Source organism: Sorghum bicolor, chromosome 9 (genome assembly GCF_000003195.3).
Source record: "Sorghum bicolor cultivar BTx623 chromosome 9, Sorghum_bicolor_NCBIv3, whole genome shotgun sequence".
Classification (NCBI taxonomy): domain Eukaryota; kingdom Viridiplantae; phylum Streptophyta; class Magnoliopsida; order Poales; family Poaceae; genus Sorghum; species Sorghum bicolor.
The window spans coordinates 9398561-9414067 of NC_012878.2; the positions used below are offsets into that span (position 1 = coordinate 9398561).

The following is a 15507-nucleotide window of genomic DNA, read 5'->3' on the forward strand; positions in this document are numbered from 1 at the left end:
AAACTTGCCACGCCACTCAATCCTAACACGTATGCAAAGTTAGATTAATTAAGTGGCACTAGATGACCGATATGCAAACAAGTTTGCCCCTCTTGATAGTACACGGCCATCTATCCTAAATACGGTCATAATCTTCTCTACACACCTATGAACGGTGAATGGAAATGCACTAGGTTATACCTTTGCCTTGTGCTTTCCATTCTATCTCCTCCAATGTTGATGCAACACATGCACCAACCAATCACCAAATGATATGATCCACTTCATATCATCACATGACCGTATTGGTTCATCGATCTTGACCTCACTTGCTCTTCACTGTTGCCTCGGTCCATCAGTGCCAAGTCTTGCTCAAGCTTCACCGTCACACGCGGTCCCTCACTTCAAAGCCTCTGACATGCCCTTCACTCTTGCAACCGGTCCATCAAGCCAAGCCTCATCTTGATCTTCTCCACCTTGGTCACATGACTCCATGTCATGTCTCCTATGCAATGAGCTCCTTCATCATCACATAATCACATGTGGACTAATCTCCTGTGTATCTCACATAAACACTATTAGTCCACCTAAGTTGTCACTCAATTACCAAAATCAAACAAGGACCTTTCAACCGCATTCCTCTCCTATTTACATTGAGCATTTACTTTCAAGTATTTCAATTCTTGTATCTACTTTCATAGAATTGCCATGCTAGAATAGGATTTGAATCTAGGGTGCAAAACTTTTATCTCAGTAGAATTACTAGGAAAACACTTTAGGCACCTAGGGGTGAAGAAGGGCTAATAAGTTTTAATTACCGCATTAATTTTTAGAATTATCCCAATTCACCCCCCCTTTGGGCATCTTGACCCTTTCAAACACGATAGGGGCATGTACACCATCTCTACACCATGGGAGAGACAAAAACATGGGGCCTCTAGTTGGTCTCTCTAGGGGGCCGCTTCTCCCTCACGGCATGAGATGGACACGAGGGTAAAGGTAGACTTGGGAGAGACACAACCTCTTTATGCTCTGACCACCAGCTCTAGGCTCCACGAAGCACATTAGAGACGATTCTAGCATTGTCGGTCACTACCATGGAGGAGGAGACGCCTCCAAAGACTCCAAGATGAACACAAAACCTTATAGCCCCCTTGCCCGCCAAGGACTAAAGTTGCCCTTGAGAGCTAGCATATAAGTGGCATGGCCCACAATATGTATCTAGTGAAAACTATAATATTGTAGACTTCCTTTACGATGAGAACTCTATGTGAGCTAATTGTGCAAGACATGTGTCATAAATGTTAACTACTTTAAATTTGTTAAGAACCATGGTGTGTACAATGTATTGTCTATATGGATTTGATCTTAGTTTTCTACATGTTGTGGCACAGATAGTGCAATACCTGGGACAACTTGATTAACTAAGGTTAGTTAGAGGATGATATTTTGATTTAGATTAGTTAATTGGACAATCATCACACTTGTCATGGTCATGTCTCATGATTGGTGGGAACCTCGATAGCAAACCCAACACCATAAGCAGAGAAAGACTTGATGACTAGGAGCATATCCTCTTTTGTGGAGCTTCAATGTGTAGTATTGGTTACAATTTTAGCTTCAACTAGCTGATATTATTAGCTATAGGTTGTTAAACTCTCTGTGGGTGGGTATAGGTCCACTAGATAAAGTTGCATATCTAGTGTAGAATCAAGCTGAACCCTAAGGTTAGATGGGAAGGCACAGGTTAAACCTTTGCAAGAATAATTTGCTTTACATTTGTAAACATCATTAGCTAGCTGATATTATTAGCTAGATTGCTAAACTCTTAGTGGGTGGGTACAGGCCCACTAGATAAAGTTGCATATCTAGTGTAGAATCAAGATGAACCCTTGGTTAGCTAAAAAAAGGGGATAGTTTACACCTTTGCAAGAACACATTCCTTGTACATTTGTAAACACCATTTTAGGCATCATTATATGCCAATTTATTTATTACCGTTTTCCTTTTCTCATTACGCCCAAATAGTGCAGCCGAAGGTATGTTTAACGATAACTCTAGCTCTTTGTTGATGTTTGATGTTTCATACTCCCTTTTATTCCAAACTAAAAGTCATTCAGACTTTTACAAAAGAGTTAAAGTATCTTAAGTTTGGCCAAAATTAGAAAAAATTACAAAATATAACATAAAATGGGTAATGCTATGGAAATATAGTTAAATGAAGAATCTAATGATACTTAGTTAGTATCATAAATGTTATTATTTTATTATATAAATTTGATTAAACTTAAAATGTTCATAACTCAGAAAAGATAATTTGAAATAGAGAGTACAAAACATCAAACATAAAGAAAGTTAAAATGACTTCCAATTTGGAATGGATTGTTTAGGACTTGTTTTTATAAGTCGGATCTAGTAGCCACTACATACTTAAAATGTGCGGTCATACATCAAAATTTTAGGACCCCTTTGTAACGTAGAAATTTCATAGGGAATGTGTAACATATAAATTTCGTAGGGAATTGTTTGAAAATTTGCAGAAATCAGTTTATTTTACATGATCCCACGTTCTAAAGAGAGAAGAAAAACTGCACTCCTAGCTAGATGAAAACTGATCTTTCTGGTTTTTGAATTCTAGAATCTGGAAAATATTTCTGGTTCTGACTTCCAATACCATAATCATCTGGCAGGGAAACTATGTATCACCTTTTCTTTCAAAATAAAATTTCATTTGGTAATGATTTTGCTGTTCCTAAAGAGAAATAGTACGGAAATTCCCTACCAAATGCACATTACACAACAAACTTTTTTAAAAAAATCTGAGACAACAATTTTATATAAATGCAGACAGTAATGCACCCTGGCTTATCGACACACTGTTATATAAAAGCAGAGTCATAAATGCATATCATTTCCAAATAGATGCCACAGAAAACTGTGGGCCGCCATATAGTTTCTTGGGTCAACATTTTATTGTAACTGTTCAAGGACATCGAAATCAGATGGACTCAAACGAGCACTACACACTGCAAGGTAGATTTATGTAATACATGTAGACAATATATACATGGGCAAACCAAAATATAGGTTCAGATAGCGATCGCCAAAGGTTTTCTCATCAAGTAGCAACTCTCACTGATAATCATGAGCCTGACAATAGTCATGATGTATTATAATATCGGGTTGCAATGAAAAACAAACATGCAAGAAAGAAAAGCTCATCGTCTGCTATAAAAAGTCTTATCTTCAATGCTCGCTCTAAACCAACATTGATAACGGATGTAACTAGAAAACCAATACTGATCACCAATGCAATGCAACTGCATCAAACTCACACTGTTTTACAATAGAGTATTCAGTTTGTGAACAGAATTATCCTCCGCACTAGCGCAAAACATTGTCTTCTGAGTTAGAGCAGAGTATCAACAGCAGTTAGTACATCCGCCCTTTGAAACTCCCATAGCAATTCACGCCAACAGAAATTAACTTTGCACAGCAGAGTAGCAAGAAGCTATTGCATCATTCTTGTTTTGATTAACAAGACTGGACATCAAACCAAACTGAACAATGAATTCTTTAGGACATCACTCTTCTTGAAGCAAAAGACCAAAAAAAAAAACAAATACTGGCAACGTAGCTAAAGATCAGGTGAGCTAACAGAAAATAGAATCATAGACAGTAGCTAACACAAATACTCAGACCTTCACAGACAGAATTACAAACGGAAAAAGAGCTCAAATACACAGTAAAAACGAGCAAAGAGCAACACTAATACTGACCAAATTATCCAATGCAAGGATGGGTCTAACAAACAAACAGAGCCTGATACATGTTGCGTGAGATCCCAATTGTAAAGCCTAAGAAGCAACAGAACAAGATGCAGATACTGCTTAGGTGCCTACCTTCATGGTTAAATATCAATTTAAAACTATATGCAAGATAGATAGTTTACAAATTACAACACAATGATTTTAACAATCTATGAACAAGCAAGTACAACACCCAAACACCACAAGATTTTTTTTTTACAACCATGCTAGGCAGCTAAGGCAACTATCAACTGAACAGAGCAGGCTTCCGCTTCTATCAGATTGGTTAATTATAGGAGGGCAAATTAGAAATATTGTTGCCGTTCAAAATTCCAAATCTAGTAATTCAGTAATCCATATAAATAAACTCTACAGTGTACACCAGCCAAACAGGGCAGACCTCATGACACTGTTCTTCCATAGCAAATGGAAGCTAAGTAGAGATTTTTCGCCCATTTGTCCTGTAAACAAATCATTAGTATGTGCAAATGGATGTTCAATCTGAGGTTAGAGAAAAGAGAAAGAATATCAAATCACCTTCACATGCTGGCTGGGGAAAGCAGACGTTCTTAGGGTTTCCTGTGTTTCGTCAGCAGGTTTCCTTTTGGGGATGCTCAAGATAAACGCTGCCTGATCCCATGTAGCTGCAGTAGCTGTGATGCGAAATCCATTATCCCAGCGTCGATGGATACCCTCACTTGGATACAAGAAATCAAGCTCGACAACCTAAAACCAAAAACATTAAAAATAAGCACCAAGTTTAACAATGTAATTTCCAGCCTATGCTTTTCTTGAAACGATGTTCTTGAGATTCAGAATAACACGCATGTCAGATATGTTTTTTTTCCCAGTATAGTAGACAATTCAAAGCAAAGGCCAGTCTTTAACTCTTAGCACATACTAGATGTGAGCACACCGACATACCTGTGCCGAAAAGCCAGAATTCCGAGACATGACCACTGCCCACCGACTTCCTGCTGTGGCCATAGCAGTAACATAAAAACCCTCCTTCCACTTTTTGTTTATCCACTTGAAAGGGAATGAGTCGCTTACTTTGTAGGATTGCTGGGCATATTGTGTTCCTGGAGAGGACAAAGTCAATTCCAATCTACAGTGTATACACAAGTGCAATACCATAAACTGTCACAGCCGCCAGCTAAAGGCTTGCAATCGCAGCTTGACAAAGAACATAAGCACTTCTATGCAAGGTTAAACTAGTCTGGTATATCTCACTAACATAACATGGTGGAAACAACATATTACACAACTTTATAATATATATAGGATGGACACAAAAAAGTAGAACTTTGTAGTACACAATTTCAACAGGGAGTATTTTATGGAGCCCAGCACCAATTGTATTACCTCTCGACATGACCACTAGTGAACTGCCATTGTTTGCCCCTGCTAGGGCAGTAATATAGAAGTTCTTCTCCCATTGCTCCATTATCCATTCCTAAAAGCAACACACGCTATATCAAAATCAATTGCAAAAAAGGAAAGAGCAGACCAGCATATATCAAATTTAAATGCTGTTCCCTCCATTCGAAATTCTAGTCCACTTGGGTTTTCTCCTAAGTCAAACTTAGCTAACTTTGACCAAGTCTACAAGTTCAAATAAATGCACTATCAAGACATAAGACATATTTCATGGAGAAAGAATTTAATAGTGAAACTAATTTGATGTTGGTACATTATTATGCTATATAAACTTTGTTTAGGGGTTTGAATTAGGACAAAGCCAAATAAACTATAATTTGAAATGGAGGGAGTACAGTAAGTAAAATAAGTGATATGAGATTGCTACAGCACCAAAAAAGGGGCAGCACTTAATAGCTTACCTTGTGAAGAAAATATGGAGAAAGTTCATATACTTGAGAAGTAAATCCAGTGCCAGCATCCATTATCAAAGCCCACAGATTTGAACAAGAGGCGACAGAGCTTATAAACAAGCCATCTTCATTTCCCTTTGAAATGTGCTGAGCTAACCTGCTGTCTGCAACATTGTAGTGATACCTGCAAAGAATCATGATTAGAGTGAAGTATTTTCTTTCTAACTAAAGCATACACCTATGCAGTCCGTACCTCTGTTTCATAGGCCGCCTGGCATTGTAAACACTAATCCATTGGGTCGCAGGCATTCCCATCCTAATCTTCTTTTTGGGCTGCTCATCATCATCTTCCTCCATCATAAGGCGACCTCTCTTCTGGCCTACCTGAAATATAAGCTGGTAGCAATTCATAAAAGTATATATTAGCATCTATACAAATCATGTATGTAGAAGTGTACTGGTACCAAATAATCAATGGCCCAGAAGCCTTAGTACAAAAGCAATGGCTGGAAGCAATCTTTAGTTAAGCAAGGACAAGGAGCAACAAGGTTGGATAGAACAGTACCTTCTGAGCACCATCTGTATTGATTGGCCTTATGTCTGGGTTTGGACCAACAATGCCATCAAAAAGAGAGATGCACTTTGCATAGTTTGGTTCTTCATCAAACTTTAAGTTCACAACATACTCAATAAATTGTCGGAAAGGTTGTGGGCAAAAGCAACACAGAGATTCCGGAGAAGTTGCCATCTTTTTCTTGCAGACAAGGAAACCTTTGTTCTCCCCCTAAAATCATTTCGTAGAAAAATTGAGTGAGGGGGAAAAGAAAAGAAAAGCATGTCAGTAATTAAGAAAATCTCAAAGTTGTAACAAAGTTCACCTGGTATCCTTGCCAAGGAAGGCGACCACGCAGAAGAAATACAAGTGTGTAGGCAAGAGATTCCAGGTCATCCCTCCTGCTTCCAGTTCTCCCCAAATGAGCATGCACGCTAGCATACCGAACAGTTCCTCTGTTCCATTAAATAGTGATGTATGACAAAAAAAAGTGTAAGCATAGAAGTAGGGAGGAATAAAGCCATGGAAGATAGAACCTAATGAAGTATTTCTATTGCAAACCTGAAGACATCAGGCCTTTGATCATATTCAACATGCTCTCCTGTACCAGTGTCTTTCCATCTGGTGGCTGTGTTGACAAATCAATGTTATGTCAAAACTTACATGCATATTTGAAGGCCCACTAGGCCCAATGTGTCACCAGAATGTTCCTCTAAACTGATATAAAACAAAAATACCTAAACCAAGGTCAACAAGAAAAAGTTTCTTCTCTTCTAGGGTGCCTGGAGGTCCAAGCAAAAAGTTTTCAGGTTTTACATCTCCATGGACGTACCTGTCATAAACAAGAGATTTTTTTTAGCTATTATTGTATACACAGTATACAAAATATATTGGTATCCTTTGACAAGACTACATCAGATACCCTTTTGAGTGCATCTTCTCCAGTATGGAAATTGCTTCTATAGCAATGCAAGCCACCATTTCAACAGACATACTGTAAACGGAACAAAATGAATCAATTAAGGAACTGAGAAAACCAGACAACATTAAAAAGAATTGGAACTGCATTAGATACTTACGAGTGAGAGTTATTATTCCAAACATCCCATAGGCTTGGCCCCAACATGTCCATAATCTGCATAGAAGTTAACTTGCATGAGAAACATATGCCACTAGCAAACAGGGTTCTTTAGGTAATGAAGTAACCAAGCCTTCAAGTATTTTTTCCAGCCATGACTCACCAATCATGAATCAAATAAGCTGAGAAATATTGTAATGCATTGGCACTGAAATTGATTAAAAGTTACCTCATGCAACCAAATAAGATGTGTTGCAAAAACAAAAGAACCATGCTATCACGCTTGCTTGCGCAAATAAAAATGGACAAGTAGTCTTAGTGAACATTACACTGGTTTGTGACGCAAGATAGAAAAGTTTACTGGACAACACATTTGTTGTAACACATTGCAAGTTAGGATTACTTACTTTGAACAACACAGCCTACTGTGGAAGCTTGGCAGTTTGGATTACCCATTCCTGTCCCTTAAAACTACCAGACAACCATCTCCAAGCCAGCCACTGTCACCTGTTAGCTTCATTCTCTCTACTCTCCCTCTCATAACTCTCTCTCCCACTCATTGCAGCTTCTGCTGCTGACTACTACACCCATCTTAAAGCTATAATAAGTAGCTATGGTGGCACTGTGGAAATGGATGGTGCCAATGGCAAGCTTCAATAGCAGTTGCAACAGCGGCAGAGGCAACAGAAACCACCTCTGTTGTTTAATTCTCTTGTAAACCAGTCAAGCTGAGGGGATCCATACCGTCCACCACCAGCCACTAGGGGACAAACTCTTCATGTTATTAGGCACAAGTGGGTTGCAAGTGGTTCTTAGATTGAGCTGTTGAGATACAGTGTGCAGCTGACTATCTGAGTACAATAGTGGTCTTCATCTCATACATTTTCTTTTTTTTCTCTGTGATATATATGCACGAACTTAGTTAATGTGTGTGAAAGCCATACTTGATTGAATCAGATGTGTAACTTTTGGGGACCAAGAAGAAAAAACACAAGTGGAAAGGGGTAGAATGAGTCAGGTAGTCTGAATGTGGACAGCTGAAACTAAACTATTATTTTATTAAAAAAAGTCAATACAACTATTTATTTGACATGCAAATGAGCGGAGTCAGAGATGCAGCATGCTAGGTAGTATCAAGCAAAGACAGTCACCAGCAAAATATTGTGGAAGTATTTTGAGAACTATTAGAGTCTATAAGCAATCTTAAAACAACAATATTGTATAGAATACTAACTGATTGGTTTTCACTGAAAGAAAACTATTATTATAGTTTTTGAACAGGCGGTGCTAAAGGGTAAAGCTTTTCTTTCCATAGGCCCACCAGTGCCCAAAAACGTAAAGAAAATCACTAATTATTGACTTTGTATGCCTATGTCACCTCATCAATCATGAGGTGCATACCTTCCGAGGAGGAAAAACATGGGGTCTCTAGTTTAAAATGATGAAGACCCCAATTCATTATATTTATAATGGTTCAGAGTAGTGACTATACCTTACCTGAACATAACAGTGGACTAATGCCAGTGCCAGTTTTGATTATAGTAAGGGTTTGGGAAACGTGAAGCAACAGCAAGACAAGAATTAATCAGATTTAACTTTAATAGAAGGAGGACAGACCTGGCACAGTGGTAGAGTGCCTCCACTTGTGCCCTTGAGGTCCTGAGGTTTGGACCAGCCTTGTTTCAGAAATTTGCAATGGTAAGGCTGTCTGGAAATTCACATTCGAGACCCTATGTGGGAGCTTTAGGGTGTGATTGGTTGCTTACATTAGCCTTAGGTCCCGTTTGAATCCTGATGGACTATGAGAATATGGGTAAAAAAATCTGATGTGTTTTATTGGATTATATGCATGTATGTTAAAATCCCCTAGAATCCTAACCTGTTTGGATGGGATTCTAGGATTCTGAGATTTTTTTTAATCCAGATTCCTGAAATCCCATGGTAACCAAACGGTACCTTAGCATGCATTAGACCTTATGTAGCACAACCCAGCCAGTATAAACATGTGCAATATCTTTGTGTTTGGTAGTTCTGCACAGGCATTGGTTGCTTACATTGTGTAGCATGTAGCTTGTAGCCACATCCATGTTCTAGAAGTTGTCTTATGTTTCTAGTAGAGAGGAGAGGTGAGAATTTATCATTTTTGTGGTCCAATCGGCTCGACCTAACATTGGACCTACTTTAAGCACTGTGCAAGCATGCATAAGAGCTTCTACAGGCAACTGAACATATAGACAAACTGCACTGCACAAGCCTAAATATAGACTAGTGCAGGCAACCAAACAGGCCCTTAATGGAAGGAGAATTTTAAATGATGGTGGCTTGGACAGCTTAGAGATAGGAAAATTTTAAAAGATAATGGCTTAAAGAAGAGATGCCGCGTGAAACCAGGAAATATTGAAAAGTAGTAGCAAGCATGTGTGTGCACGGTCAATATACAATAGTATTAACTGCTTCATTAGCATCATTACCATGATATAATACTCTCCTTGCTTCCCTTTGTAGTGTACTCTTGGTACGCCATGAATTCCACTAAGAGTGCTGCAGTATAACACAAAAGTTAAGATGTAATTCCAGTTGGAACACACAACAAATGGAAAACAAGGCCAAAGAAATTTTTTGTAGAAATCAGTGCAAGAGGAAAGGACAAATTGGTCACTTACTTGTAAACTTGCCACTCATAAGGAGCACCATAGTTGCAACCTTTGCTGGTCCGATGTTCAAATTTGATTGCAACCTAGTATGAAGAAAAAAGTTTATGCTAATGCAGCTACAATCAATTACAATGAAAAAATCCAGAGAAGGCATAAAGACCTCTAAAGCATTTGCACCGGGCATCCTGTCACTAACACTAGGAGAGGAAATACGGCGACCAACATATACTTGCCCAAATCCTCCCTTTCCAAGCTTTCTGTCAAGTCTGTAAGTAGGCGAATTACCAATTTGAACCTGTTCCAACACATCAAGAAACGATGAGCATGCCACCATAGTCAAACACAACATACATGGTTCTGAATTTCCCATGCTATATGCCTACAGCCTATCTTGAATGTTAATCTAACCTTATTACTGCAAAGGCACAAATGAGGTCTAAACACCAACCACTTGCAAGGAGTGAATAATGACACGTCAATGTATAATACAGGCATAGGCCCTCTTACAAGTAGACAAAGAAAGATCTGACACGCCAAAAGTGTAAGGTTCTCGCATTGATTAAATATATTATTTTTTCCAGATGCACTTATGCTTATTAGGTTTAGTGACAACACAACAAAAGCAGTTGCAAGAAAACAGAGAAATAGGGTAAAAGAAATCAAATATAAGATATCATTATAAAATGCTGGAACTTTCAGCAGCTGGACTAAGAAACCCTCATCCCAAATCAGAACAAATAATATCCATAATTTCAAGTTTTTAACCTCGAAGAACTCAAGACTGGTCAAAACTTTTACGTAAATTTTGTATATCCATATTTTTCAAGTTTTTACTTTGAGGAACTCAGTTGTCAGAACTTTCACTTAAATTGTTGCATAAGTAGTAATTTCCAAAAAGTTATGACAGAAAACCTGTCCTTAAAGCCTTACAAAGCAGTTATCATATTTAATAACTTCAATATTCAATAATTACCAAGGAGAGTATTGAGTTGGATGTGGATATTACTATGCATCTATTTCTCTATGTTCCAACATGTGTTCAACATTTTCATTACATAACATTGATCCTTTCTAGAGTGTTACAGACAATATATGAGGTGCGTATAACAAATAAAACATTGCAACATGCAGGCATTCATGTGTTTCCTTTCTAAGGCTTTAAGCAACAGCAAAAAGAGTCATCTTGGAATTTGAGTATGATTAATATGGTTCTATAAGATGTGCTGACATTACTCATATCGAAAAACATAGTAATCTGATAATTTGAAAAACAAATGCCATAAATGGATGCCAATCTAAATATAACAGCAGCACTAGATATTTTTTTGTCCATACAGAACATCCCTTTCAATTTACAAACAACTATGCTCGCCTCAATCGGCTCCATTTTGGCATATGTCAAATACAACATTATACTGCAACTACATATTAGAAAATATGGAGATGAATTTTTCTTTGACTCATCAACTTCATGCCACACATGAAAAAAAAAAAATAGACCAATGAAAAACTGCACCTAATTGACACATGAATGAGACTCATATTTCTAGGGGCTACATAAAGTTGAACTTATGTTTGAGGGTAATTTCTAAAATTAGAGATGGAGCCATGACTTCTTTTTGGAACAACGCTTGGATAGGTGAAACTGCACTGAAAATTCAATTTCCTACTATTTTAAATATTTGCTCAATACCAAATATTACAGTAGCAGAGGCTTTCAACAGTGCTGACTGGCAAATACAATATAGAAGGGGTCTAATCATTGCTGAGGTAAATCAGCCGGAGGACCTATGGGAGACAATTAGTAACATTCATCCAGCTGAATGGCAGTAAGATGCGGAGTGGGCCTCAGATAACAACTAAGTCCTTATATAATTTCGTTACTCATGGCAAGTACTGATCTTCAAGCAAAGGTGATCTGGAAATGGAAGATTCCAATGAAAGTTAAGAGTCCTATAACAGTTAGGTTTATTTGTGTTTGCAGGTTTAGCATGGGCGCTTTGGACTAACAGAAACAAGATGGCAATAGAACATCACTTCACCAAGCTGTTGTCTTCAGATGTTGGCAAAATTTAGACCACTTTTGTTCTAGTAAGCTGGCGAGGAATGTTATATATTATATGCCTATTTGTTTTGGAACTCCTCTAGCGATCTTGTATCCCCAGAGGCCCAGACTGGTGAAACAGACCTTTATAAGCAGAGTATTTGTCGTTTTAAAAAAAATAAACTTCATATTTCCTAAAATAGCACGTCAAGTGAAGTCACATTCCACACTAGAGCAGTTCCTAACGCTCTGGCAATGAGGTGGCAACCCTAAGAAACCAAATTCATCTAAGCCCTTAGCTAGCAATTAAACCAGACACTCCCATAAAGAACACCTACGCGACCTATCCATGCCAGCATACCAAGTCGATCGAGTTCATCCGACGGCAGCCATTTGATACCAGCGTCTAAAAGTGGGTCCAAATCCCCAAACGCCGCCCGACTTCGGAACACGCGGGAGCTAAGGAAAGAGACGAGAGATCCTGACCGTCTCCGGTAGCGGTGTCGCGCTGCCGTCGTCGCCCGGGGCGGCGCCGGCCTTGTCGACGCTCCGGACGGCACTGTCGCCGTCGTCCATCCCGGGGCGGAGGGAACCCCTCCCTTTCCCGGTCTCTACTCCAGCTGCGGCTCCTTGAGGCGACCGCTGCTTTCGCTTCCGCGGTGGCGGCTGGTGCTCCCCGCAGGAGCTGGACTCGAGGCGCAAGGGCTAGGGCTCGAAGACAAGTCTGCGAGGGAGATGAGGAGGAGGCGATGTCCTGGTCGGCGACGGCGAGGAGACGAGAGAGAACAAAATGGAAAGCAAAAGCAGAGGAAACGAGAGCGGCTGGAAGATTCTGGACGGAGATCTCCCTCCTGGCCTCCTGCCCCGGACGATTCCGCTTCTGTTACGGAGATACGTACTCTACTGTTTACGGCTCCGATTTTCATCCATTCCTCGTAGATTCCAAAAGTTTTTGATTTTGACCGTAATATTTTTATTTTTATTTGATAAATATTGTCCAATTATAAAGTAACTAGGCTTAAAAGATTCGTCTCGTGATTTACATATAAACTGTGCAACTAGTTTTTGTTTTTATTCATATTTAATGTTGTATGCATGTGCCGCAAGATTCGATGTGACGATGAATCTTAAAAAAATTTTACTTTTTGAGTGAACTAAACAAGGCCACGAATATATTTAAAACCAATCACATCAGAATCTAAAACATCATGTTAAATATCTCAGGTCGATGGTATTTTTACCATACAAGACTTAGGCTTTGTGTAGATCCAAAAAGTTTTTGGATTTTGACACTTGACAAACATTGTCCAATTATGGAGTAACTAGGCTTAAAAGATTTGTCTCAGGATTTACAGGTAAATTGTACAATTAATTTTTGTTTTCATTTATATTTAATACTTTATGCATGTGCCGTAAGATTCGATGTGACGATAAATCTTGAAAAAAATTTGGATTTTGGAGTGAACTAAACAAGACCTTACTCACCACGAGATTGGCCGTATCTAAAACTCTTGTATGCCTAATTATAATTGACTAGCAAATATTTCTGTGCATTACATTAGAAAAAATGTTAAAATATTTATATAAAATAATAACATGAATGATATATATCTACTTGTATTTTATATTTATATAATTTATTTTATGATGACCATTACATCCATAACACAAGTTAACAATGTCCTATTAAACCTATATCAAATATTTGTTGACGCGTTGAAAGAGCCTTTACACGTTGATGAACCAAACTGGCACAGGCCGACAAGTTTAGGGCCACTGTTTTGTGTTTGCAAGTTCATGGACCAAAGTGGCACAGGCGGACAAGTTTAGGGGTCACTTTTTCGGGTTTGCAAGTTCATGGACCAAAGTGGCATAGGCTGACAAGTTAAAGGGCCGCCAGTGTATTTTACTCTTTAATAAAATTACTATCATATGGTGTAAATCTTTCTCCTCAAAATTTAATGCGCAAACAAACAAAATAATTAGTGAAAAGTAGGGGTTATGCACGAGGACTTGCCTTGTGTAGGAACTAGACATTGAAAAGTTAATGTAGGCTTCGAGAACACCGACTATGAGGACATCCTCCTTGTATTCCTCGGCCGCCTCCGTGTATTCGAGTTCCCGATGATCGCTGGACCTAGACATAATAATTGCTAAAAAGTAGGGGTTATGCACCGGAGCTTGTCTTTGGTAGGAACCAGACTTGAAAAGTTAGGAAAGTCTATTCCTAACGATGAGGACATCCTCCTCATACTCCTTGGCCACCTCTACGTATCTAGGTTTATCTCTGCCACGTTCTCAGTCATTGCCTAATATACATGTATGCAACATATGCAAAGATGAAAGAAAAGGAAAAAGACTTGCATGGGCTTGGTCGAGCACACAATGAAGCCAACCCATATAAGGATTCAGCGCAGATGGAGAAAGAAGTCCATTGTCTATACATTTTGCATCAGGAATCCCGATCTATTTCAAAAACTATTAAAGTCCTCCCACCTTTTATTTCTCTTTAACATCTTTACATTTGGAACCATGTATTTCTTTTTATTCCCCACTCCTAATCTAGAACATCTTTAGTATTTGGTTGCACGAAATCTTTAGTATTTCTTTAGTATTTCTTTTTATTCCCGACCCATCTTTAGTATTTCTTTTTATTCCCGAGCCGGTGTCAGCATTAGACAGGGTTGCACGAAAAAATAGAAAATTTGCTTCTTTAGTATTTGGTATAGGTATAGATATAGGTTCGATTATAATGATTATATCATAGGGATCTTTTAAATTCTTAATTGTCCTAGTTTAAAGTTCCAAAGGAGTAGTCAAAAGAATCAGAAATAATCGAAGTGTTTAGTGGAACTCACTTTTTAAAAAACAAATAAGGCCCTAGAACATCTTCATTAGATCGAGGAAACTCAATCTCCTTTCCCTATCAAAAGTGAGGAAGAGGATTAATTCGCACAAGAAAATTAGCTCCAGCAAATCCCCTTCACAATCCTCTTTCCCTCAATCATTTTCTCATCAATCCCTTAAAACATCCTCTCAATCCCTAGAAGAAAGGAGAAGAACCATGATTTTTCTCAATTACCTTTCTTTCCTTTTCTCTTACTAGGCTCTAGGCTCATATTGGAAATGTTAGTGGCCTAGCAACCGCTGCAGCGGCGGCCACCATCGAAAGGGCTGCAGTATCGTGTTGCACCTGTGTCATGCCACTCGTCTGACAGCCTACACCCCCATGTGGGTGAGTCTTGTGTGGTATAAAAATATCATCAACCTTAGATATTTAATATGATTTTCTCGATTCTCACAATGATCGATTTTAAACATGGCTATAGTAATTCTATATATGAAAATCGACACGGCTCGGCATGGTGACGAAGGCCTGGTCAACTAAGAAAAGATAGGCGAATAAGTGTATCTAATCTAAAATTTTAGTATGCCTACTTATAATCGACTTGGTTATAATCATTGTATAGTGGGGATTTTTTTATTCTTAATTGTGCTAGTTTAAAATTTTGAAGAAGTGGTCCAAAGAGTAAGAAATAATTAATGCAATTAGCAGGA

At 38.5% G+C, this 15507-nt stretch overlaps 1 protein-coding gene across 2 annotated transcripts; it reads right to left on the bottom strand.

The window, feature by feature from the left end:
- On the bottom strand, positions 3280 to 12822 carry LOC8055724 (casein kinase 1-like protein HD16). 2 transcript variants are annotated; one of them, XM_002440725.2, is made up of 16 exons: positions 12436 to 12820; positions 10066 to 10200; positions 9915 to 9988; positions 9723 to 9792; positions 7253 to 7308; positions 7096 to 7167; positions 6911 to 7005; positions 6735 to 6801; positions 6499 to 6628; positions 6186 to 6404; positions 5874 to 6016; positions 5630 to 5804; positions 5154 to 5244; positions 4713 to 4870; positions 4326 to 4514; positions 3280 to 4249 (listed from the first exon to the last, which is right to left on the bottom strand). In XM_002440725.2, the coding sequence occupies exons 1-16, from the start codon at positions 12523 to 12525 to the stop codon at positions 4190 to 4192; spliced, it is 1824 nt and encodes a 607-aa protein (XP_002440770.1). In that variant the 5' UTR covers positions 12526 to 12820; the 3' UTR covers positions 3280 to 4189. The 2 variants fall into 2 exon arrangements, with proteins under 2 accessions (XP_002440770.1, XP_021303292.1); XM_021447617.1 differs by having other exon boundaries at positions 3864 to 4249; positions 5874 to 6004; positions 12436 to 12822.